This window comes from Platichthys flesus, chromosome 6 (genome assembly GCF_949316205.1).
Source record: "Platichthys flesus chromosome 6, fPlaFle2.1, whole genome shotgun sequence".
Lineage (NCBI taxonomy): Eukaryota > Metazoa > Chordata > Actinopteri > Pleuronectiformes > Pleuronectidae > Platichthys > Platichthys flesus.
This window is the reverse complement of record NC_084950.1, coordinates 3258367-3285440: the sequence shown is the minus strand read 5'-3', so window position 1 is coordinate 3285440 and position 27074 is coordinate 3258367. Positions and strand designations below refer to the sequence as shown.

Below are 27074 nucleotides of genomic sequence, written 5' to 3'. Positions count from 1 at the left end.
GAGCCTTGAGATGTCACAAACAGGAACTGGGGCAATAAATGATGAAGAGTCGGGAGCGAAGACGAGGTTTGAGATGAAGACCTACATGAGGACCTGGTATATCCCAGTTCCCATGGTAACGCTACACTGGTTCCCACTCTCCATGACACATTCCTCTGCTTCCCCCTATTTTCATACCCAGTGGGTTTCCATGGCACACTGCAGCATATTAAAGACACACACACACACACACACACACATTTGTCTCCTTAGACCTTTACCGAAACCTTAAGTATTTCGATTAAAGGCTGGATCCTGATCAGATTCAACCCCCAAAATCAGGTCATTATCACAGACTGATGATATGACAGCTCCTGAAATGTGATGCCAAAACATCATGATCGCCCCCTGGTGGCTGCCTGCTAAACACTTTATAAAAAACATGTCTTCTCCATGTTAACATGTGGGACATCAACCAAAGTTTAAAAAAAAGGGTCCACTGAGGCTAAAGGTTGAATCTGACCGGCTACTGGCTGGTCTGGCAGCACCATGAAAACCTCTGGGAGCTCAGTAGATCAGGTTATACAGTTTATATTTATTACTGACTGAGAAATTCTTTTCTCAAGTCCAACACTTAAACTAACAGTTGTTCCTCTGAGTGCATTTTGAATTTGCATTTCAAGTCAAAACAAACAATGTTTTTCACTCTCAGCTCCGGTTGACGGCAAAAGGAACTCATCACTTCTACAGCAGCAGCGTTGAAGAATAATGATAGGAGGCATAAATCAATCATATTTATACAGAAACAAGGCTCCACGGGTCTTTAGGATAAAGTGATAGCCCTCAAGACAACTCACAGGGTCACTAGGGTCCAATAAACACACATGTACAAACACACACTGTGGATATTAACACTAAAAAATTGATTTGATTGATTTGATAATAAAGGTGACTCAGATTATCATATATATCCATTGGAACATACTTCATATTAATAGATGTCAGGTGGTTTAAAAGAAGAGTCTGTGATATATATATGTTATAATAAATCTGTCGTTGTTTAGTCCCTCTCACTCTTCTCTTTACATTTAAAATGATAAACTGCCTTCAAGTGCATCTAATAAATCCTACAGTAAATGTGACATGTACCAAGTCTACGTTCAGAAACTAGAATGGAAAAATCCGCCTGACAATTAATTCCAGGAAATAAGCCGTTAACAACGCTATGCTTGGGTGGCGTCATAGGGATGGAAATCCATGTCAGGCATGTCAACTTATGTCTCAATTCATTTCAGTAAATTAATAATATTTACTGAGCGGATTAAATACAATAAAGTGAGGCATCAATTGCATGTCTTCTGTTTATTCTGCCTCCACAACATAAAAAACGCTGTATCCACCGCTGAGGACACAAAAGCCATGGCATTGGTTTTATTCCTGGGAATTTATTCACTTATATTTGACAATTACACACACATTATATAATCTAGAGCCTATATTCTTCTGTTTCGCTCCGTTAGTGATAAATGAAAATTGTCTGCATTGGGACTCTGCAGGGAAAAGGAAATATACATTAGCAGCCAAATTAATATGTCAAAATAAAAAGAGGTTAACTGACATTTCTTTGTTGGAGAAAAAAAATGATATTGAGACTGGAATGAAGAGGAAATGAGGGAATACTGGCTAATGACTTCGTTCTTTATAAAGTGCAGGCTCTGCCCTGAGCACAGAATGATAATGTCTTAAAGTTCATTAGTATCCAAAACACACACCAAGGAAACTGTCCGCATTTCTTAATTGTTGTCTGACTACGTTTATTTGTATAGAAGAGTGTTATATTCGAGGAGCAATGTACAGGTACATACATTTTCTGGAAGTTATATGTGAAGATTATTGCATCTAATGTCGGTCGGGATAAATATGAATCTGCACAGAAACAAGAAGCAACAGATTTAACCTAGAGCAAACACATTAATTGAGAATTGTCGAGTACCAAGGACAGAGCCTTGAGGGACTCCATGAGGAAACTCTGAAATGGAGGAATTAGTTATCAATGGCTAAACTGGATTTCCTTGTAGAAATACAGGAGTAAAACCAAACTGAATCTGTACCTGATACTCTGCCTATGCCCAAGGCTTAAGGGTTAACATCACTTCAGTTTCAGAACCAGAATGAAGGACCATCAACACAGTGGTTAGCAGGGCGGTGAAACCAGAGGTGCCCAGTTAGAGGCCTCTGACGGATCACCTCTGCAGGGCCACAGTGTCAGAGGCGAGCGGATCTAATCACAGTTTTTTGGTCGAAGAGGCTGGATGGTTAACGGAGTGGTAGTGATTCGATTAACTGAGGTTGCTGGGCAATGTAGTGTTTCTAATTGAGTTGGTGGGGTGTGTGTGTGTGTATTCATTCATGCTTTGAGGTAGACTATACAGAGGTTATAAGTCCCTCGGGTTCAATCACTGTTATGGGTTCTGCGCACAAACACACCCCTGAAATCATTGCGTCATAAATCACACACACACAGACGTGCAACACATATCTCTGCCGACAAACAGCTGGGCTTTTATTCACGCAGCGTAATGCAGCACAAGTGCCGCTGCCTCGTGATGGCAATTTGATATAATAGCATCAGATAAACAGTGATGTCAAGAGATAAACAGTCGTTACATGGCAATAAAACAGACAATCAGAGCGATAGAGACCCACTAACGCAAAGTGGATGCAGATGTGTTGAATACTTAGAGTCTGCGTGCGTACAAGCTGCAAGAGCCGCCGTTAATATCTGCTCATGGAGAGCTCTCTTATTGGGCTGTTAAACAAGGAGCCATTTCCAGTTGCACTCCACGATTGTATGATGTGAAATCTCATCCTGATGATAACAGTCTCTGCAAGTGTCTCAAAGACAGCTGGGGAAATGTCTCATTACAAAGAAAAGGAGGGAAATATGAAGAGCTGATCCAGACAGTGAAGACAGATGGAGGAGCAGGGAGGTGGGAGCAGGGGCAGAGGAGCAGGGAGGTGGGAGCAGGGGCAGAGGAGCAGGGAGGTGGGAGCAGGGGCAGAGGAGCAGGGAGGTGGGAGCGGGGGCAGAGGAGCTGGGTGAGGCCTGCAGGTCAGATGAGGAGGAAGTGAAGTGAGCAGATAAGTAAGTGCAGGGCTGAAGAGGAAGAGGAAGATAAACCCAAACTGAGTCAAACTGAAGCTCTTCATCAACTTGGCAATAAAACTCACCAACAACTGGCTTTTATCTGATGTGTGAATTTGTAGAATTTGTCTTAAAGTTGGACTACAAACTAAAACTGTTTTTGTTGTTTGTTCGTTAAATTTCTGTCTTTTATTGTGCATATTAGCAGGCCCATGCGAATTAAGATGTTTTGATATTTCACCTTCAACACTTTCACTTTGTCGATGGTCTTCTCAATTTTTGCATTGCGTTCATTCTGCTGATTCCTGTTCTCCTGATATTTCCTGTTTGGAAGTCACAGTAAATGGCAAACAATCTTTTCAACTGTCAAATCTTCTCTTATGACTGCTGCCTCCACTGGGAATCAAACTACCAACCTGCTGATTAGTGGATGACTCACTTCCCCCGGGCCACAGTCACAGCAAGATAAGGGGAAAAAATATGAAGATTTTTATGACATTTAAATGTCAATTGCAGGGAAATAGTGGAGATGATGTAAGATTATCTGGGGATTTTTACAAAGATACCTTGTGAAGGGGTGTGTGTATATAAAGAATCATTGTGCATCTGTGTGTGTGTGTGTGTATTTGTGTGTGTGACAGTTCAGAATGAGCTCGACTGACAAACCTGACATGTTGACAGATTCTTCTCAAAAATGATTAATAATAGATCTAGAGATGACCCCAGTTCTACACTGTGTGCGCGTGTTTGTGTGTGTGTGACAGAATGAGTGTCGGTGTGTGTGTAGTATGACCACCACTAATGTGAAACTGTGCAGACACTGTATTTGTGAGTGTGTGTTCGGATGTGTATCATGACATGTCAGTGGGAAGCTGCTGTAGTTATCTGGGTTAAAGACAAAGTTTTAATTGGTAAAGTGTGAAGATAGAAGTTATCATCTCATCTGATCAAAACCTTTTCCATGCAAACACTTATGCAACCTCTCTCTCTCTCTCTCTCTCTCCCTCTCTCCCTGCAGTCCTTGTTGCTGGTTCGTCAGGAGATGGTGGTTTCCCAGAAGAAGCTGGGCGAGTTCTGCGAGGCCCTGAAGCAGTACCTGAAGAACGTGTCCGCTCAGAGAGACTGTTTTCAGTAAGTCCACGTCTCACCAGCGAGAGAGCAGCACCGTGCACCTCATCATTTTACATATTTAATGTGCTCCACTTTCAGTGTCAGGACCTCAGTTTCTCTCACTTTATTAAGCAATACCTCAGATATTCTCCCCTCTGGTCCTGTATCTTTTAGTGTTCACACGCACACACAAACACAGACACACACTGTAGTGCCTGGGCTGAATCTCATATAGTTGGATATACACATGCTGTACATGTAATAAACCTCCTGTGCCTGTGTCAAGGTGCAGGAAGACGATCTAATACCCTGAGAGATTTCTCCAAATCCCAGACTCAATATGCTCGGTGCACGGTCCACTCTCGTTTCTTTATACGCCCTCGATGAGACGTTGAGGTTCTGGCTCTACTATACTACACTCTTGTATTTCTATTGTAGTTCCTCTCACCACTTACTGCATTTTGTCCTTGGGATACAGGTTCTGTGAGAGCGGCATAGAGACAGAAATAAGGTTTGAATACTTCATATAGCACAGAATACAACACCTTTTAGACACTTTGGGCGGTTTTAAACACAATATATATAATACATTAACAAACAGCTGCCTATTTACATATGTAACAGATTATATAATACCATTATTATCATTGATTGAATCTTTCCGCTCATCTGATGTACGTTAACGCTCAGGAGTCTGTGATCACACTGACGTGATCTAATCATGTGTTGTGTCTCGTGTGTGTTTTGGGTCCAATGTGTTGATTCGCTCTGTCAAAGTGAAACAATTGTTGTCTGGTCATTTACACAATGTTGCTCTGAATTAAGACACCAGGCATTGGGAAGGTGAACGTGTGTCATGTGATGCAAAAAGGTAAAATGGAAATCAATGAAAATGGCTGAACTGGCTCCGACTCCTCCGGGTCCAGTCTCTCCTCTCCGCTGCAGCTCTGCTTCATCCCAGCAGTTAGAACAGTTGTGTTGCTATTTCCATGCTCACTTTGTCACTTAACATTTTCTTGATGGTTGTTTTTTTCTCCAGTTAGTTTATCAGAGTTTATTCACAGCTTCTTAAGACCGTAAACGACATAAATGATGCAAACAGAAAGAGACGGTGGTCAGTGGTAAATCTGCCTTTAGAGCAGCATCCCCAAAAAGTCAGTGTCTGAGCGGGCGGGGGGGTGAATCAGGTTCCTGAGGAAGAGAGGGAACAAATGAATTGTGCAGACGTGGAAAGCTGAGATAACGTCATTAGAGCCAGTTACACACCGGGGGTGTGGGGGGGCGGGGGGGTCTGAAGCTGCTGCTGAACGTGAGTGAACACGTACGACTTTCTGAAAGAACCTTCAGATCAGAGACTAATGACGAGAAGGTTTTCAGAGTCTGAACTAAAGACTACGTCCATATTTCTTTTACACATCTCATTCATCACCACATGTTGTGACCTGCCAGCAGAATAGTGAGGCCTGTCTTTGAATAATACGGTGCCTGTGGGAAGAGGCTGTTCCGGAGCAAATCATGTCCTCAAATCATCGAACTGGAAGACGCAGGCGGGTGGAGGGGCGAGCGGCTGGTGGTTTATGGTTGTGTTGTGAAGACGTGCTGCTCCTCGGTCACAGCGCTGTAGGGAACCAGCTCCACCCGGCTCGGGACACAGGCTCTGCTCAGGAACCTGACACTGGACCTCTTGACCTTTGAAAGCCTTTGGGTTAAAACCTCTGTGATCAATCAGCAAATGACTCCTTGACTCACTGATGCTGAGACAAGCTCGGGTTTAACAGAAGGAACCAAAGTGCAAGGAACCTAAATTAAATCTGACCCACACATTGATTAGTATATCCAGACAGATATAAATGATTGTATATAATCATATCAGAATCAGAATCAGAATCAGAAAGTATTTATTGCCAAGTAGGTTTACACCTACCAGGAATTTGCTCTGGTAATTGGTGCATCCACTGAACATAAAAACATAAAAACAATAAATACAACGCACATAAGAAAAGCAATAAAAAAAAGTATATATTTGCTCACTATTTACTTCTTATTTACTCACATTTTCTAATATTTATACAAAGTAACATTTATTTAGACATAAACATTTCTAAATAAAATATATAAAAGATAAAAGATATAAAAAGTGAAGTAAAAAGTGAAATGCAAAATGCAAAACAGTGAACAGTGTCAAATTGCAATATGCAATGTAATTCAGTAATATAATATAATATGTGTTAATTTATCAGATAGAAATCGAGGTCTGTCGGTCAGTTTGGTCTAAATATCTCAGCAATTAATTGATTAATTTTTACCTTATTTTGAAAAATGGACCTCAAAGAATGAATTCATATCACCTTCACGCTCCGATCTTTAGTCAGGCAGCATAAGGTTTGAATCACACAATAATCGAGTAAAAGAAGAACTCACTTTTAAATCATAGATTTTCTAAATGCTAACAAGCTGTAAATCCACCTTTCAGCTCTGTTCTTATCAGATCTACGTGTTCACCTCAGTGAGTCACACACTTCAGCCCCTTTCACACTGGACAAAAACCCTCGAGCCCCCACTCCCCTCTGGGTTTTGTCTTCCCATGTGAAAGGAGACAATCAGCAATCACTCAGAGGTCGAATTCATCTGCATCGGTCTCAGGTGTTTATCCAGACACCATCGGTAGTAATGGAAACACGAGGCTAATTATCGCCCATTTTCCTGCGAAACCCAATCAAGGCTCCGCTATCAACAACAGCTATAATGGAGGCGTTGGAAGGTTTGTTGGTAGAATCTGAGTCTTTGTCATCTCAGCCACGAATCTGTCTCCGTCCGACCATCGCTCTGTCGTAAAGAACATACTATTTAGAAAAGTAATGGACATGTTCACTGATTCTGTTTACTGATTATGAATGTGACCAGAATGGAGAAGTTTTCCCCCTGCAACCAGTTCTCTCTGCTGGTTCACGGCGCCTCCACACTGGTTCCATCTTAATGTCCATGATATGTAAAAACTGTTCAGCCGTGGTCAGTGAATATCAGGTGGAGGAGACACAGTCGTTCAGATGATGCTGTTCGTTGTGTGTTTGTTTTGAGGTGTGGACTCATGGTTGGTTGGCTATGTTACCTTGTGTGTGTGTGTGTGTGTGTGTGTGTGTGTGTGTGTGTGTGTGTGTGTGTGTGTCGGATGCAGGGCAGCACTGTGCCTGCAGGAGCTCTGGTAAATAATGTATGAGAGCGAAGTCGGTTTGTTGACGGAGAGAATTCACCTCATTACTTTTCATTTCTCCCGTGTGCTGCCTCTCTTTCTGTCTTCGGTGTCACTGTGCTCTCTCCCGTTGCCCTCCTCCTCCTCCTTTCCTCATTTAATCTTCTGTTATCTTTAAAGTTTAGTTACTTTCTTCCTTCGCTGCTCTCTTCCTCTTTTTTTTTTTTTTTACCGTGCATGTGCGATTACACACAAAAACTTATTAAATCCTCCAGCAGAGCTCACACGACTTATTGTCATTTCATTTAAAGCCTGGTGGAGACATTAGGCATCCAGAGGCAGCCTGTCCCCCAGCGCCCTCCGCAGGTTCAGGGGAGAACTACAGAGGCATAATATCACGTTTATCGTTACTCTCTGTTTATATACACACCTCAGTCTGCTTATATAAACTCCTCATTCGTCTTATACACACCTCAGTCTGCTTATATACAGTGCCCTTATTTAAAACTTTAACAATTTCCCCAAGGCCCATTATCTTGTGAGGTTTATATTTCATGTCACGTTTTCTTTCTTAATGTCACATTTTATATTGACCTTTTTCTCTCCTTCATCTTCTCATGACATCACATCCCTCCGACCTTTTTTTAAGTCATCTTTCCCTCCCAGTTTTTCACACTGGGAGGTTCTGCCTCCAGGAAATATGCTGTTTTTGTTCTATTCTGTTTTATCCTGGTTCTCTAAAGTCCAGCTCTGACAAACGGGTTTGAGTGGAGCAGGTAGTGACACACTGACTGACACCCTCTCCCCTCAGGGTCTGTACTGCAGCTCTATGTGCTCGCTGCTGAGACCCTTCACTTCTACAAACTTCTACATTATATCCTCCTGCAGTCGTGTTTCTCCGTGAAGCCCGGAGAGCGCGGAGGAGACGCAGCTTCAGGGCTTCACAGATTCAGGCAGTCGACCCTTTCTATAGAGCTACAGCATCATCGTAGTATTTGTGAACAAACTAAACATGAACACAGTAACTAAACCTCTTCTTGTATTCACAAGGCTTCACCTGCGACTTACTTACCCAGACAATCAGTCTGGTAATGTGTCCAGCAGCAGGTTCCTTCAGATTTAACTCAACAGCTTGTAATACATCAAGAATCCATAGGTTGATTATGGCCCAATGTCTAACAGGATGAAATGATGAAGGGATGACATCAGTAGATTCTGCACAAACACTTTTCTGGCCTTAATTCAACAGCGTGACTCAGGAGCAGAAGGAGCAGAAGGAGATCTGACCATACTCCATGCTACTTGACTCATTGGCTGAAACTGTGATGGTAGTTTTCAGTGATTCTTAGACACGACATGTTTGAAAACTTTAAATTTAAATAAAAATTATATCTGGGATGAGAACTCCTCCTGAACAGTGTGAATTCAAACCACACTGCAGAACCTGATCTGCATAAACAGGAGCTCAGCTGCTGCTCTCACGTCGAAGTGTCTGGAGCCAGAAATTCAGCAAACAGGTGCAGAACAGAGTAAATCCAGGACGTGAGTCTGATGAACAATGGGGATCAAACTTTTCTGATTTACTGTATTTCCACTTTTCTCACCAGCAGCTTCCACTCGGCCATGTCTTTGTTAAATGTACGTTTCCGGGAAAAGAACTGAACCTGAACCTCCTTGAATCAAGAGGATTCAGTGACCGTGGACAAAGATTCTCAGAGGATTATTTCTCTCATCTTTTCCTCATACGGTCAAATAACCTTCCTCCATTTTCACTGATCCATTCCCACATTGTTCCAGTGGCTTATTGCAGGTTTCATTTTAACAGATGAGATTCTAATTCCACACATTCATCTTGTTGAGCAGCGCTGTGACATCCATATTGTGCAGGGACAGAAAACAACTCAGGATTATCACTGTTATTTAATCAGTTTCTTTAATGAGGCTTTTGTTTCCTCTCTTCCTTTCCTCACCTCCATCCTATGCCTTACTTTTCTTTTACTCCTTGTTCCTCTAATCTACCTTTTTCCTCCTCTGCCGTCAATCCACCGATTCCCTCTCATCCCCCTTTCTTTCCCCTGTGTCTCCAGTGTGACCGCCGTGCGTCTGCCGGACGGTTTATCCTTTGTCGTCTACGAGTTCTGGGACGGAGAGGAGGAGTGGAAGAGGTGAGTTCTCAATCACGTCCGACTTCAAACATTTCAATCCTCCACCCGAGCTCCTCGCTGACGTCTGTCAATCATGTCGGTGTTGACAGCTTTCTGACTTTAGAAAGGATTTGAACGAGTCAATGCAAACGAGCCGTCCTGCTTCCACTCTAACAGTGACCTCAGAATTGAACCTGAGTAAATGCTGATCCACTTTAAAAGTATTAAAAGTCATTACTGAGTGTGGACATTCATTTTGCTGGTGAAAAAGCCTTTGACTCAGCACTGCGCCTCCTGTTTTTATTGATTGGCGATTGCCAAATAAAGAGCCGCCTCTTTTCTTCCATTAATGTCATGAGCTCGTTGGAAAAATTCCCCCAGCCGCATTTAATTAAGGTTCTGCAGCCATTGGCTGGGCGCGGAGCTGCTGAAGCACTCCAGATGTGTCAGGTGGTCATGATTTAGTGATGGAGCGGGTGCTGGGCACGAGGAGAGGCTGCTGAGGAAGCTGCCTGCTGGTCGGAGTTTCTGCTCCACTGCTCCCAGCCATTAATATTTCAACCCTTACAGTAAAGACTAAGGGCCGTGCAAAGCGCTCTGAGGCTGTGTGTTCCCGTGTGCACGTTTATGAGTGGCTGCAGACGCGTGTGCACGTACAGACATGATGTGTGTTAAGCTGATGTGTGCCCCCCCCCCCCCCTCCAGACACCTCCAGTCTGCCCCCAACAAAGCCTTTCAGCACGTGAAGGTGGACACACTGTGCCAGCCGGAGACCGTGTCCTCTGTAGCACTGCCAGGTGAGTGCTGAAATACTACACAACAAAACTACACAATAAAACTACACTATACAATGAGGGCCACTGAATTATGTGTTATCATCAGATAAAGGAGCGGTTCACTGATTTCAAACATGAACATCTGTTTTGCCCGGAGAAAGAACACGTAAAAGTTATGATTAAGTTTATAACATTTGTCAGGGAGCAGCAAGTAGCATGATGGGAAGTGTAGGATTCCATGATTTTATGTGCAGGAACATTTGAGAAAACTAATCTTTAACAATCAAGATTATACACAAAATACAGACATTAGTAAATTAGGTGAAGTTTAAGGGCAGATCTCAATGACCTGTGAGTTATTTCTGGAGAATATTCCAATCTGGCAACATTAAAGAAAGCACAAGATAATTCTGGATCCATCTCCTGAAACGAATCAACTCCAGAAATTAATGGTTTTCATCCATGGCCCAATAACTCACCCATCCAAAGAGGTTCAAGAAAATTGGTTCCCTAGATGTTGTGTGTAATCCTGTTGACGAACACACAACCTTCTTGGTGATAAAGATATAAAACGTAGAAAAACTGAAAACCCTCAACTTTGTGGAACCTGAATTTTGGTTAGAAGTCACTTGATTTCTCAGCGCTGAACAGAAACCAGTTAAATTCAGACAAGAATTGTGATAAACCAGTTTCCTCATATTCATAAGAAAGTTCTTCTGAAGAGTTAAAGCATCCTGGCTCTGAACAGGACGTCAGTAAATCTGACTCACATCCGTCCACTGTGCGAGGAGCTGATGCCAGGCGATCGGCCTTTACTACTTCCTCTCCTGTCTCGTTTTTTATCCAGCTCTCCTCACCCCCCCCCCCCCCTCCGCTCTCATCTTTCTTCCGCCCACACACTTCTGTTTTACTCCGCCTCGCCAAAATGTATCCTCCACCTCCATTTAATCTCTATCCTCTCTTTCCAAGTCAGCGCCAAATCATAATGTATATGATGTCTTCACTTTACATAGAAGGTGGAGACCTTATAAAAGTGTGTTCCCTCAGTGCTGCCAGATGAACGTTAATGTGGCGTCGGTATTATCAGTTGTAATCTGGATCTCTCCTCATGTGACGTCCTATCAGCCAATCATGCTTGTGATGATGACCTGCGTCTCTCCCAAGCTTAACACAAGTCCTTCCTGTCTCATGTTTCAAAATAAGAGCCTTGTGCCTTAAAAAAGGATGTTTCTGGATCTTGACACACAAATGTCGGTGTTGAGCGTTTCCTTCCCTGCTCTGGTCGCGTACAATCATTTTCCTCAAAATAGGTTGATTTAAAGCTTCTGGTAAAATACCTCAACATTTCCCATCTGGCAACCCATTAGGTTCAAGCTCCTTCAGACTGGGTTATTATTACAGATGTGAAGATGTTATTAATGATAGTAGCACCAGTTAATATGATAATAATAATAATTATCATGATGCAGGATCATCTTTCTGTCTGATGATCATTTCCCTGTCGGTCTCTTTGTCTGTCTCTAACCTCGTCCCCCCCCCCCTGTCCTCCTCTGTCTCTCTGCAGCCGCCTGGTGCAGCATGACCAGGGACTGAGCATGAAGATCTGCCGCCACACGCCAGGACTCCTCCCTCTCCGACCCGCCCTCCGTCCCCGGAAAACCTTCTCCCCCTGCATTTCCCCCACTCTCACGCCCTCTCCTCTCTCCACCCTCACATTCCTCAACTCTTTTTGTAAGTACATGTTTACACAGTGCAAATCGATGGCGTCAACAACAGTGGAAATTGAACAAACAGTGCATTGGACAATGTGAGATTTTAAAAAATGAAAAAAAGCTTAAAAAGGTGTTTGTATCTCACCATGGTGGTTTTGCTGGTTGGAGATTTTTTGGGATTATGTTTCCAGTAGCTTTGAGCCTGGTGGAGTTCGTCTTGTAGCAGGAACCCCGGCGTTGAGTTTTTCATGTAGCAGTAACCGTCAATGGGTCGAGTGTTGTGTCATTTGATTTCACAAAGGTTGAATTCACCATATAAAAAAAACTCCTCTTCTGAACGTAGCCGTCATTTCTTAGTAGCTGCTCTTTCCACATCTGTTCTCATTGTTCTAATAATTCCAATGGTTTTGTAAATGAACAAATGGATTGGACGTTTTTCTCACATCAGCCGTTCTGAAATCCACAATCTGGAGTAATTGCTGTATTGTTATTGGTAATTGAGTAATTAGCTTGAAATCGCAAGAGCTTGAATTTAGCTCGAAGGTTAACTAGCTCGATGCTTCTGTGAATATAGCCTCGTTGTTTATATTTTTTGACCCAACCGGATTTTGTAGGCAGTCCGAATCTCTAACAGTTTATTCCAAGATGCTCCTAGAGTCCAATGTTCCTCAGGTCAGGATCAGGGTCCTGTATTATCGAGGTCTGAAGGTTCTCAGGATCTTTATATCTGTGGTTCCTGTGTTCCCAGGGTCTTAAAGCCGATTCAAGGTTCACTGGAACAAAAGTCTGAGTCTAAAAGTTCCCTCTGAGAGTTTTTAAAGGTAAGAATGACTCTGAAGAAGATATGGGAGACAAATACAACACATCTGATGTTGTAGTGAATGTAATAATTTAACTCTCTTCATTCACAAATAAGAGTGAGATCCATTTGTAATGTGTGATTAGCTCATTTCTTCAGAATGGCTGCTGTGAGAATTGCAGTTGTGACATATAGAGAAACATTAAGTTCTATTTCTTCACGTAGCTTTTATTCCATCGGACACTTTGGGGTTTGGATGAATGAGAGAGAAGCAGCTCCTCACTGATCTCCATGAGGCTCAACATGGTTTTACTCTCGCCTTCCGCCTGTGTATTCCACGTCTGAATTTGGCAGTGCGTAGCTAGTTAGCTGTGTGGGTCTAGTAGAGATTGTACATAATGCAAACGTTGTTCTATTATGATTCTACTTGTATTGATTGACATGTTTGAGTGCACAGTTTTCTTCGATGGGAGCTGACCAGCAGCTTTCTGCTGCTCAGCTCCTCTCAACAGTTTCTTTGAATCAAACCATCAGAAACAGAAACACCCCCCCATCTGAACGACATCGAATTTAAAAGCCTTAAACATCACCACATGCTACAGGAGCTTTTTCAAAGGGTTTGGTCCCAGTAAGCAGGGAAATGCCCAGTAGGGGTCTGTGGGTATCGGCCTCTCTGCAGGTTATGCAGCACCAGTCCTGAGATGCAGTAACGCGTCGACCGTTTCACAGAAAGTGTTCGATTCCTCTACGCCAGACTTATGCAGTTATCGACATCTCGAAATACGACTTCACACCACTGTACGTGCCGTAGCCGATCCACCACCATTAGCATTTCTGACACACAATAAAGACGTATATTTCCACTGTCGACCCCCAAAGTGCAAAAAAGTCATGTAAAGGAAGGGTCCCACTTTAAGAGGAGGGGTCACAGGGGGTGCAGGTCTCAGCCGTCAGAATCAGATGCATGATGGGTCTGATCTCCCAGCAATCCGGCAGAACCATCCACTGGAAATCCATCCGAGCAGATTGATCCCAGTAGACTGAGACCTCCACAGTAAATGAGTCATCAACCCCATCACGTGTTGTTGAATGGTCTGAACTCCAGTGCATTAGAAACTGGGACATATGCAGAGAAACTGGAATTTACTGTGAGTATGAATTTAATAAAAACCGTCAAGGTTCAGTGATTTTTCATTTCAGTAGATGTCAGATTTGTTGGAATTGATCAGACCCCCCCCCCCCCCCCCTCTGCATCTCCTCTGACCTCCCCCCCCCCAACCTGGCCTCACCACCACTGAACGCCCTCCACACTACAATCAGACTCTCGTTCAGAAAGCATAATGTAAAAATGAGTGGATATTGTGACTTGAAGATACAGATATATTAGAGGTTATTGAGTATGATGAGAGTATTTAGAGATGCATATATAAATATATAGTCTTACTGTTATCTGGTTTAAGAGTTATTATTCATGAATCACTCCCTTCCAGCTCTTTATAGCCACTTTCAAAAAGGTGCCATCTCACCGTCCACCTCAGCGTTGGGTCTATTTTCTTTTCCATCTGTGAACGACAGAGCTGTGGAGGCAGCGAGCGAGGATTCAGCTTCGCGGTCATAAGGTCGATCTCTCGTCCTTCAGAGCGCTGGGCTGCGTCGAGCAGGGCCGAGACATGTGGAGTTACTATAACATGTACTGTAAAATAAATGTATATCACGGTAGACTTGTAGAACATGCATGCAAAGGCTTTATCTATGAAACTTATATCCAAGAGTCTGAGGTATTCTGTGGAGTTTCTGACCACCAGGTAGCGCTGCAGAGCAATATAAAGTGGGCCCCTGTTTTTTTGTTTAAATGACTGTAAATAAAGATGGACGACTCGTGTCCACGTCCTCCCACTGTCCAAAAACGAAGCCAAAATATCAGGTGCTGCCATCTTGCTTCTACGTTATCGTGTCCATATGCAAATCAACTGGAGGTGAATTCGTTCCTACGGGATCTCCGATGCGCCGCGAAACTCCTCCCCTCCGATATTTTTTTATATCTGGAATTCACCTCGGCATACATTGAGCTTTTTTTCTTCCTTTTTTGGTGAATTGTATGGAAGTTAGCATAAAAGAAACATATTAAAATTGTTTGATATCGTTGATCGTAAATCTGTGTGATTGTATCGTTAAATATAAATTTGTTTAGCTAGTTTGACTCTTTACGAATTCCAATTATGTACGAAAAAAATAAATGTGAGAAAGATCCTTCATTCATTTATTCGGATACATCAGTAGATATTGATACGATTTTAATAAACAAACAATCTGCGATAGTTTCCCTAAGAGGTTTATTATCCGTGAAGAGCTGCAATTCCAGACATAGACACTAGGGGGTGGAGTCTGTTTATGAAATCTTAAATTACGTTGAAAACCCTCCAAGGATTAGCTCAATTATAATTTCCGACATTTTAACATCTTATTAAACAATGAACTAGTATTAGCTTTTTTCCACGCTCTCGACTACAGATTGTAAAAATTGTTTGGCTTCGATTTTGTTTACATTTGATTCTCGTCGTATATTAAATATTTCATATTTAACAGCTGCTCCCACGGCGCCACATCCTGATGCTCCACAGGGTCCTTCAAGCCTCCACTCATCAAATAACTCCTTCACTCCTGTGCAGCTACACACTGTCCCACTAGCTGCTGAGCTCTGAACAGACACACAAAGCCATAGTGCATGGGTTGATGTTTACACGTCGGTGACTTTACTCCACTGACGGCCATAGTGTCCCAGTACTGGAGCCCCACTGAACGCAGCCCACGCGCTCTGACCGAGAGGGCGTGTCCCTGCATGCGAGGTCGATCATCAGAAAATCCTGTTGAAACATTCCTAACTCATTTCTGACTGTGCCACCTGCTCCTTTTTCTACCCCCCCCACGACTCCTCAGTGCAACGTGCGCGTGGTCACACGATGAAACCAGTGAAATGTAGTGAAACTGGCCTCGATGGGATGTTCCCAGTACAGAGGAGGTCGCGTAGCCGGCGGACAGGAAGCGGTTTACCTCAACACGTGTTGTCACATGACACCGAGCCAATCGAGAATATAAGGCCGTAACTCCCCCCCCCCCCCGCGGGTGTGTTCTTTTCTATCCTTTAACTGAGTGCATGTCAACTGAATGTCCAGTAACTTCTTTGCTGTAGTATTAGGCCATGCTACTCTTCAATGGGTTTTGTGCTTTTCTTACCTTCTTTCTTTTCTAGTATTCCTATGAAGAAGACAGAGACTAAAATCTATTAAATGAAATATACACTATATGACTAGAAGAAAAAAAAAAAATGGCATACATGAATGAAGAGTCACTTTTATGGCAATGTTCAATGAAATATTAATTCTTAAATGTATGTTTCAGTAAACGGCTTTCTCTTCTTACGTGTAGGGACGTATTGCAGGGATGCAAGTATTATATTTGGTCTTTAAAGAATATCTTGTTGAAATTCTAGATGATGTAGAGTGATGCAATTCAATAAAACTAGAAAACTGAGAAAAAAGAAGTGTCACGTGGTTTTGATTTGAAACGTGTGTTTGAGACATGTTGAGAAACATTGTGGATGAACGATGATTGATCTTGTTTCCTAATGAACGTGGAACCATCCTCCATCTACTCAGGTTCATTTATGGTTTAATGAAGATTAAAACGTTTTCATACACATCATCACTGACCAATCACGTGTGAGGAAGCAGCTCCTCTTTCTAAACACACACAGACTCTCTCATGGCAGTGGAATCCTCCAGGTCCTGGAAATGAGTTTTATTTGACTGATAATTTAAACATGTTTGTACAACACCGTGCTCGTCGTCTCACACACGGACCGAACACACACAGGTTGAATACTGATATGTACAAATCTGCACCGACACACAACAAAACAAAAGGTGCAGAAATACCTGAGGATTTCAATCAGATCATCTGGGCTTGACGGGGGCACAGGCGCCGCTCGTCACCGGGCGGTCGGGGGACCGGAGAGAACGTGACACAGCGGCACTGAGGGAGGGAGGGAGGTGTTCAGGGACCACGTGACTGTTCAGGGGTCATGTTCATTAGTCCTCCACAACTCAACGTGGGCTCTCAGGAGGAGAAAGGGGGAGAACGCAGTCTCCATGAAGGCACCTGAAGCGGCGAGGGGAGCGGAACAGTCAGATCTTCCCGAGGAACTGCATGACGGCGATGGTGCTGCTCTGGCCGAAGATGAAGGCTCCGCAGATCAACGTCACGACGCCCCAAAGCGTGAGGACCACTCTGCAGAGGAGGAGGAGTTAAAAAGTTAGGAATGTGAGGGTTTCAACATCGAAAGTCCGGTGTTTAGTTCCAGTTTATGAACTTTGTCCTCACCTGGTCTTCAGGGACACGGGCTCCGACTGCATGGCGAACATCAAACACAGTCCTGTTCCGACACAGACACAAGGTCAGACGCTCACATCACGACTGACAGAGGAGGAACCTGTGACCGGAGCGTTACCTGGGAAGATGAAGATGAAGAAGGCGCTGATGCCGCCGATGACACTGATGACCTTGCTGATGTCCGGCACAAAGACGGCGATGATCAGCGTCACGGTGATCCACAGGACTGTCAGCGCGTAGCGGCTGCGGCTTTCAAAGTTCACCGTCACCACGCCGTACCGCCGCCGCCGCCAACTCAGCAGGGGGTCCTGGATCACGGATCTGAGAGACGACAGAGAGAAGACGAGTCTGATCGTCTGTCTTATCTGTTTTAAAAGAAATCTACACTCACATCAGGTCAGATTTAGATCCAACTAGAGAAGATCAGTAGGAAGTTGTGAGGAAAAATTGATTTAAAGGTTTTCTACCAGTTTCAGACGGATCCGTTAAAGGTTCAGTCTGTAGAGTTTAGTGACACCTAGTGGTGAAGTTGCAAACTTTTGAATGAGTTCACACTGAATTCACCTGCCCAGCAGCAGGATGATGGGATAGATGGTGATGATGGAGATTCCAAACAGCAGCCTGGCGATGAGCATCAGGATGTCGTCGCCTGTGTAGGACATCAGAATGTCCGACTTCACGTCTTTCCCAAATGTCAGGTACCCATAAACCCCTGCACCAGAGAGAGAGAGAGAGAGAGAGAGAGAGAGAGAGAGAGAGAGAGAGAGAGAGAGAGAGAGAGAGAGAGAGAGAGAGAGAGAGAGAGAGAGAGAGAGAGAGAGAGAGAGAGAGAGAGAGAGAGAGAGAGAGAGAGAGAGAGAGAGAGAGAGAGCTGACTCAGTACAAACAGTGACAGGATGATGTTTTTATTGGGAGGAGACATTGAGGTGAGGTAAAACAGATTTTATATTGTGCAGCACTATGATTGAAACTAGTAAAATTTGATTAAATTAATAATTATTGATCGTGAATCAATAAATAACAGTTTTTTTTTGTTGTGCATAAAGACGCCACTAATGCATCCGAGCCAGATTCTTAGAAGACGACGTGCACGCTCGGAAAAAAAACTGTAAAAAGTTCAGCGATAAATTTAACTGCAAACGAATCTTCCAACCTTCAATTTCAACAGCAAAATCCATAAATCAGTGACAAAACAAAATGGTGAGGCCGGGAGGATTTGTAAGTTGGACTCTGTCCTCTGTTCCCATTCTCTAACATGAACTCTGGAAAACCTCTGGACGATTTGGTCTCGACAGGCGTCGCACCCGTTCTCTAAAATAAAGCTTTAACACTCAGCTGAGAGACTCCGGGGAAATTCTAAAATCATTTTTATGTACGAGTAGAAAGCCGCCTCCCCCCTCTGCCTGTCGTCCTTTGGCTGCTGGTGAGATAAATATCCTGAGGGTCCGGAAACTAAATGAGAGAATCACGTTCATCAGGATTAATGAAATGATGAAAAAAAAATCCATATTGTTAATGGTGATCAAATCCTGGCAGATCAAATAACTGTCGAGTGAAGCTGAGTGAGCAGAAAAGAACTGATTCAGTGGAAGAGACAAAGCTTTGAACTGCAGAGGGAGTTCCTCTGTGTGGCCTGAGTGGGTGTGACCTAATGCAGACTGTGGTTCAGTGCTCAGAACATGAGGGGATGAACTCATGGCAGAAACAGAAGAAGCAGCAGAACTCAGGTTCTCATCTAAGAAACAATCAATTAAGTCCAGAGTCAATAAAATCATCAATCAACTTTCTGGTTCTTTCTCAGTGAACTCGTCTGATCCCCAGCGAATGTGGAAAATCATGGAAATACAGATTTGTTGTCTAAAAGCATCGACTCCCTCAGGAATTCAATAAATAAAGAGAAATTAGAATTAAAAATTCTAATTTCTAAAACAGAATTCAATGGAAATGAATTAGAATAAACTCAATGAATCCACAGCCACGAGGACAATTTCTTACAACTGAGCTTCACGATGCTCAAGTCAAATCCAGTCGTCACCACGAACCCACTTATCTTCATGTCACTGTTTCTTCTGGCTCTGATATCACATGAGGAATGTGTGTGGAGAGATTTCCACTGGGAGGTTAGTGACAGAGAGAGAGAGGAAGCAGGAATCTGACCTGTGAGGGAATAGATGATGAGGCAGAAGATCATGGAGATGACGGAGATGAAGACCCAGTGAGAGAGCCGCTGGTTCTCCATGCTGCTGTAGATGGCGATGGACGCCTCGTGGCACTGGAGCGCACAGAGAAGAGGAAGGAGAGTCAACATCTGCAGCCACGGACAACGAACCCAGAGAGAATCAAGGTTTTGAACCCAGAGCCTGGTGGATGTGGATCGTTGAGGACGATACCGATACCGTTTATTCTGTAAAGGTTTTCATATCAGCAAACTAAGAAGTCCAACCGGATATTTCCATGAAAGACCCATGTCGGGCCATTCCTGATAAATGGGTCGGATTCTAGTTTTTCCAATTTAACAGATTTGAAACGATGTGTAACATTAGATTCAGGTTTTTGGTTGGAATTGAAAATTAAGAATTAAGATACATTTATTAGTCCCAAACACATGCCAAAAGGGAAATTTAACCTCTGCTTTTAACCCATCTGGTGCAGGACACACACAGCAGTGAGCGACCATGTACGGCGCAGATGTTAGGGGAGTAAGGTGCCTTGCTCAGGGGCACTAGACAGGGTAAGGAGAACCCTCTTGGATATTTGGACAGATCAATCCAGGTTCGTCTTCGATGTTGAGATCAAAGACAGATCGTGAGTCTCAGGCCACCAGCAGTGTTTTCACAGGGTGAAGATCCAAAGGTTCCATCGTCTCTGATCTCTGATCTGTTTCTGTGATGAACTGAACTGAGATGAGAATCAGAAGGAAGCTTTGTGCTGGGAGCAACACCATGAGCCCAGTTAAACCATGGCAGGGGTCAGGATACAGGCTCATGTCACCACTTGATCCCAGCTGCCATTGTCCGGTCTGATACCTCGCCCCCCCTTCGCCACCTCGCCCCCCCCCATTTGCCGCTGCCCCCCCCCCTCAGGATCTCATCATGCCGCTTTTCAGCCCTTTGCTCTGCAATCACTCAGCCTGAGGGAGTGTCTGTGTGTGTGTTTGTGTGAGCAGACCCCCCCCCCCCACACACACACATCTTCCTCCGCCTGTTATTAGATTCCATCAGCATCCATCAGGGTTACCGAGGCAACCTGGGAAGCATCACATCAGTCTGTGCAGCTTCAGATCGACAGAAACATCTTTTTCCTCCCATACTCCAACCGGTTATTAAATATGAAGGCTGGGTGCGCAGAGCTCCCGGTGAGGCCCCGGGGGTGCGGTGACCTTTACACTTCACTTCATCACACTCTCCAGAGAGCGCTCCCCAACGTTACTGAGGAGACCCACAGTGCATCGGCTCCCTGTCGGACTTATTGGCAACAGAGACGCGGAGGGCTGAGACGAGGCCGGATTCTAAATATCATCTCCTCATGGGCTTTAGTTTTATGATCCCGGTGCAGTGGAGGTCAATGGACTCTCAATTGTGCTGCTGAGTGTTTAAAATTATTAAATCAAAATCAGAGGCAGGTTTTATTTGCAGGATCCAGAGACGGCAGTTGACCTACTTTAGTTTAGATTAGAGCTGGGCAAAGAGGCATTATAAATTATTATAAATCATTTTCATTAATAGCTAAATAACAAAGGTTCAAATGAGAATTACATTTTGCAAACACAGCAAAACTGATGCCTCGACTTTCCTCCTGACGTCAACACAAACCGACCCTGGCCTCGGTCACGCACGTTCACCGGGACTCGAACCCTCGAACATGAAAACACAACATGTTGCTTCACTCACTTGGAAGCCGAAGCAGATGGTGGGGATGACGCTGAACATGGAGGCCCAGGAGCTGATCCTGCACAGACACGAGCAGACACACACACACACACCACAGTCATTCTCCCGGGATCACAAAAGCCACAAGAGCACGAGGAGGAGAAAACAACAAAACCTGGTTATTAGGGCAGCGTTCATAATGTCGTGGCATTTAGAGTCACTTTAGCAGCGCGTTCATCTGTCAGTCACACACGAGGGCGGACAGGAGCGAGCTGGGTCATTCAGAGTGAGAGAGAAGGGCGAGCTTTGATGGACAGCGTCTGTCCTGGCGCCCGGGAGTCACTGCAGATCGATGGGCAGGACTCACGACCGCCATATTTCCTAAAAACAACCTCATAACAAGGACCAGCTGCAGCCATGATTGATTCATGACACCGAAGAAAAGAAAAGATGACAAGGAAGATGAAAAAACACTTTTTTTAAAAGACACAGACCTTTCTGCACTGTTAAGAATTTTATTATAATTCATGTTTTTTCTCTTCTTGCTTCACTTCTGTCAAAATAATATTATAATTCTATAAAAGCTCAGAAACAACAACTCTCAAGAGTTCATGAGCAGTCACACACACAGACACACACACACACACAGACCCCCCCCCCCCCCCCCCAGGTGCACGTACCCGCTGCTGTAGAGGGGGGCGATGTGAACCTGGACAGACGGCGTGGTGTGGTACTTGACGATGATGGCCACAGTCAGGTAGGTCGCAGCCAGAGTGCCGAGGCCACTGAGAGAGGACAGAGACAAATCAGCTGCTTCAGACAGAAACCAGACCAGCGCTGTGTGTGCTTAAAAAAGAACAACACACTGAGACACACAACTGAGAACAATCAACTACACACTGAACGTTTGAGGAGCTTCGATGGTACAGACGGGGGGAAATGTAAAGTCTGTTCTTATGATAAAAGGTTTTGTCATCAGTAAAACCAAAATGACTTTTATATAGGGAAACAAGGAAGTTTAATGGTAATCTGCCTAATTATGGTGTAAAGTTCACATTTTGGACAGTAGGTGGTGCTGGTTTTTCCTCATTCTAGTCGAGGATATCGCATATTGTTCTGATTGTTAAAATCCTATTTGGCAGATTGTGATTTAATATTTGAGTCGATTTCAAGTTCACAGAAATCGTTCATCTTCTGGGGAGAAACTTCTGTACATTCGATCTTTACACTTTTGTCATCAGAAGCTCGAGTGTGACATCTAGTGGCAGAAATATTGTAAGTAGGACATTACTGTGATATAGAAAAGAAATCCCAGCATTTGCAAATTGAAAACATTCATAAATCCACACCAAAGCTAAAAATGAGTCAAAATATAGCTTGAAAACCTTGTATTATGTATAGTACAGTTCTATATACAGCATGTGTGTAGACATGCAGTGTAACTACACACACACACGCGTGTTAAACCAGACCTGATGTATTTCTGGATGCTGATCTCTTTGGGGATGGACAGTGGGAGGATGAGGAGGACGCAGAGCAACACCAGAGCAAAGCGCTGGTTTGTGTAGAAGTGGTGCGGCAAGTCAGACTCCGGCAAACCAGTTATCAACTCATACATGGAGCCGCACACTGAGAGACACACAAAAAACAACACAAACAGAGACGATCAGGAAAATCTACATTTAGTGTAGGAAGCAAATAAATGCAAACTATCTGTCCTCGAAAATGAAGCAAAAATATCTTGATCGCCCCCTAGTGGTCGTCTGCAAACTATCCTTGACACAAAGCAGGACCGTGCCTGTATTTGGTGCAACAACCAGTTTGCTCTCCAACTCACGTTTCTCCAGCTGGTCGTCCACGATGACCAGGAAGGCCACGGAGATTATGAACAGGTTGAAGACGAAGCAGATCTCACACAGCTGACCGATGGCCGGCCCGCACACCTCCTTCACCACCGCCTGGTACGTGCACTGGCCGCTGATGGAGGAGGAGTAGCCCAGGATGATGAGCCCACTGATGAGGAAGACGAGGGACACCTGAGCGGAGGAAGGAGAGAGAAGCTCAGGGATACAGCTGATGAGGAACTCGCGTCTGTCAGGAAACAAACTGAAGCTTTGACTACATCGCTTTAAAGTGAAGATTCTCTCCACTGCCACCAAGTGTTCATTGTTGGAACTGTTGGGCATCTCCCTTGACCTCGGCCGAGCGGGTTCAATGATTTCATTGCTGATTGTCTCTTGGCAGAATTGAGGTTAAAACATTACAGATTTTTTGATACTTGGGCCAAAGAAGAGCCCATAAAGTCTTGGAGCAGATTAAATTAAGGGGGTGGATGCAGGAATATTAAAATTGTTCCACTTTCTAGAACACTGCCCAGTCGAGGGACCTTCTACCTGTTGTCAGGTCTTGACAGTGCTGTGCCTTGAGATAATGTATATTAGGATTTTGCGCTATAAAAATCTAATTTATTTTATTTCCAACATCTAGTTTTATTAACTTTCGTGAATAGACCTCAACGATGAAGGAAAACAAGGCAGACGAAGAGCAACTATCTGAAAGAGCAGATCATAAAAAGTTAATTTACAGTAAAGTTTGAACCCTCATGTCATCCCTTTGATTCTCTGGATCCAGACTCAGGCAGCGGATACAGAGGAGTCAACAACAATAAGTTAATCCTATGATCCCGGGTGGGCTTATAGTTTCCACCACTGTCATAATAAAACAGAACATAATAAAAAAGGGATCAGGACGACAGCCTGTGACCGTCCTGAACTTTCCAGTCAAAACTTTCAAACCCTGTTAAAGCTTCACGTTGCAGCCGAGGTGGTAATCTCCATGAACCAGGAGGTCACCTCTGAATCGCTGCCGGTCAGGATTAACCTCAGTGTCGTCCGGGTGGACACGCGGATAATGAGCAGTGATTAACTGTCGTCCAATGAGACGAGTGGAAGATGAAAAGTTCAGCGACTATAAGAAAAAACAGCTTCGCAACCTAAACAGAGAGGAGAGAGAGAGATCCCTGTCGCACGGCCGTAAAGGTCAAAGTCTGAAATTAGTTTCTGTAATAAGCAAATTATTAAAATCTGATCTATGGAAGATCTGAGGGGGAAGAAACACCTGGAAGTGACTCTGGAGAAGAGCAGCGACCACATCTGGTTAAATTGGGAATTATTGATTTAAGCTTATCGGACACTGTTACCACAAAACTGGAGATTAGAGGAAAACCACATCAGAGCAAACAAACCCTGTACTGTCCCCAGAAGCAGAATCTACAGCTGATATTACTTAGTACAGTAATAAATTAAAAACCCTCCACCACCCTGAAGTGATTTCTGTATTTACATGAATAAAAGCAGCTTAAATTAAAAACAGCAGGACTCTGAAGCTGTGCCTCTTCCGGTTCAAGTTTAACAATAAAAACAAATAAAACAAATGAATGGATTCAGTCAACAGGAACAAGATGAAGTCAAGTGCTCTGTTGAATTTGGATTCGTGAGACATTGGTTGACTTTGAACCAACAGGTGACCGACCGGCGCTCTCTGGTGCAGCAGCAGGTCTTCAACTGACCCAGCTCAGTCACCACAGACCAAGAAAACAGCTCGTTCCCAACAGGCTCTGCACTGGTTTGCTTCATTTTAGTGGTTTTATGTGGAAAAGAACAAACACTTTCTTTGTGTCAGGATGAGATGATTCCCTAGAAATGTTTTGATTTCACCTTCCTCTTTGAAATCGAACGTGACAGTGAACGAGCCGCGAGAAAACGAGTCTGTCCGTCCTGACAGTGAGACTGAGGACGTGGGGGACGCACGTCCAAACACAGTCAAACCACATTTTATCAAAAGTCTGCAGGAAGACAAATAATGAGCATGGACCCACAAACACAACAAGCACACACAAACGCAGCAAAGACACCAAGAGATGAGGAGGAGGAGGAACAGATCATCAAAAACTATTTCTACTTTGAGGTGATTTATCCAAAAAGACAAGAGGGACAGACAGAGAATAAACAAGGATTTATAATGTGGATCAAAACAAGATAATGTGGTTTTGTGCTTCGGAAAAGTTTTAAAATAATGTGGAGTGAAGAATTTGTCCTCCTCACACACACACGTGAGACGACCAGAGACAAAGTGCTGGGATTCAAAACTGGAACTTTCGACTAAAACCAGTAAGTTAATTGAAATTAATGAATGAGGTGAAAAGGCTGCTAACAATAAGATCAGGGCTTCACAGGAGGAGGAAGAGACCAGAACAAGTGTAAATAAAAAAAAAAAAGATTAAATAAAACAAACATGTTAATTATGACTGGAGGATAAAATAGATCCACATCTGACTGATACTGGGATTTAAAAGAGGATTCAAGGAATTTGTCTCCCATGAACTGAAACCAGAGAAGTCTCAAGTTAGTTAACTGAATTGATGAACTAATGAGGTGGAAAAAGCTGCAAACGATGAGTCCAGGGCTTCAGAGGAAGTGTGTAACATCAAGAGTCAACACAATAACCATGAGGATTGTTGACAGGCAGGAGGAAACAGATCCACATCGGACTGATAAAGTGAGAAGTGAGAGTGTGACACGGCCTCTTCAGGTGGAACAGATCACAATCTACTTAATTGATCTCAGTGGACCTGGAACAGATAAGATCCAACACACACACACACACACTCGCACACAAACACAAACACACACAACCTTTCAGAATAAATACATAATTTAAAAATGAAAAGGTTGCTTCTGAGTTTGAGAATGTTAAAAAGTTTTGCTGCACAAACTTTGATGAACATGAGGAGCTTCATCCTCAGTCCTCTACGAGCACCCACGTGTCTTCTCATCATTCTACACATCAATGTTTAATCAGAATATAGAGTCAGTTCCCACCAGCTCCACGGTGACGGCGCTGCGGATGCTCCCGGCTCTCTCGAAGGCCCAGGGGAAGTTGAGGAGCCCGGCGCCCAGGGCGGACTTCAGCATGATGAAGATGGCCCCCACGGAGCCGAGCCGCGGCCCGGAGCCCACGTCCAGCGGCGGCTTGGCTGAGGCCGAGGCCAGCAGGCTGATGCTCTCTCGGGCTAACTCCTCCATGCTGCACGGTGGATCGAAGGCGGCTCTCTCCCAGCGGCGCTCCCCGGGCTGCGGGCTCCAGGTGCGGGTTTGTGGGCCGGGCGAGAGGAGGGTGAGGTGGGGGGGTGGTGGAGGTGTGCTGCTGCCTTCAGGGGCTGCTGGGAAACTCAGAAACACTCAGAGAGGTGGTTTAACACCAGCCTGACCACAGGAGATGTGGCTGTGTTGCGTTGAAACGAGGTTTTCATGCGGACAAGTGAACGCACCAACCGGACGAGGCACGTGTCAGGTCCTGGAGGTTTCTTCATGTTAACAGGTTTCGTTTTCAATAAAATTCGAACTGTATAGGGACATTATCTCAAGGCTCTTTAAAATCGAGACCTTCAACATTATAGTATATTATTCAATTATATTTGATTATTCCCACAATGAGCAGCACTGTGGAGGGAAAACCTCAATAAAAGGTTCAGATTAAGGTGAATTTGATCTATTGGCAGAAATATTTTGCATAAGAGGAAATTGTGTCGAGCTCCCTCAGCTGTGGATGTCTGAGGTGGAATCAGTCAAAACCTCCTATCTTTACGAGTGATGCAGGGACTCAGGCTACATGAAGGAAAGAGAAACGTGACACAGGACGAATGGGAAAAGAGAAAGAGACGGAAATTACGAACTTTGCACTCATGAGGGGGAGATTGAAAAAAGTAGAAGAAAATCCTGGAATAAAAAACAGTAGTTTCATGAATCGCATGATTTAAGAAGCTTCATTAACGATTTCACTAGCTCTAAAAGGCCAATGAGAGAGTCCCACAGAAACAAGGCTGTTTTTAAAAGATCAGGCTGAATATTAATAATAATAAAAACCGTGAGATCACACCTCAGGCCCAGAAGAATAAAGTAC

General features: G+C 43.9%; 2 protein-coding genes across 2 annotated transcripts in view; one reads left to right on the top strand and one right to left on the bottom strand.

Moving 5' to 3' along the window:
* The window catches only part of necab2 (N-terminal EF-hand calcium binding protein 2), an 89228-nt gene extending 75161 nt beyond the window's left edge, over positions 1-14067 (top strand). Inside the window, exons 10-13 of the mRNA XM_062389037.1 lie at positions 4143-4255; positions 9512-9589; positions 10274-10365; positions 11909-14067. Coding sequence (XP_062245021.1) covers positions 4143-4255; positions 9512-9589; positions 10274-10365; positions 11909-11937 — 312 coding nt within the window. The 3' untranslated portion in view covers positions 11938-14067. The remainder of the gene's footprint in view (positions 1-4142; positions 4256-9511; positions 9590-10273; positions 10366-11908) is intronic.
* Positions 14068-16543: 2476 nt separating this feature from the next.
* On the bottom strand, positions 16544-26283 carry slc38a8a (solute carrier family 38 member 8a). Its single transcript, XM_062390315.1, has 11 exons — positions 25994-26283; positions 22951-23149; positions 22586-22742; positions 21794-21898; positions 21135-21192; positions 19402-19516; positions 17809-17956; positions 17363-17565; positions 17236-17287; positions 17014-17142; positions 16544-16887 (listed from the first exon to the last, which is right to left on the bottom strand). Exons 1-10 carry the CDS (start codon positions 26195-26197, stop codon positions 17040-17042), a joined length of 1344 nt encoding a protein of 447 aa, XP_062246299.1. The 5' UTR covers positions 26198-26283; the 3' UTR covers positions 16544-16887; positions 17014-17039.
* Between the last annotated feature and the right edge of the window lie 791 nt (positions 26284-27074).

Coding starts and splice junctions, on each gene's coding strand:
- slc38a8a (XM_062390315.1), bottom strand. CDS start 26,197: ATGGAGGAGTTAGCCCGAGAGAGCATCAGCCTGCTGGCCTCGGCCTCA. Junction 21,193..21,793: donor GCCCCCCTCTACAGCAGCGG/GTACGTGCACCT, acceptor GTGTCTGTGCAG/GATCAGCTCCTGGGCCTCCA. Junction 17,143..17,235: donor CCCGTGTCCCTGAAGACCAG/GTGAGGACAAAG, acceptor CCTCCTCTGCAG/AGTGGTCCTCACGCTTTGGG.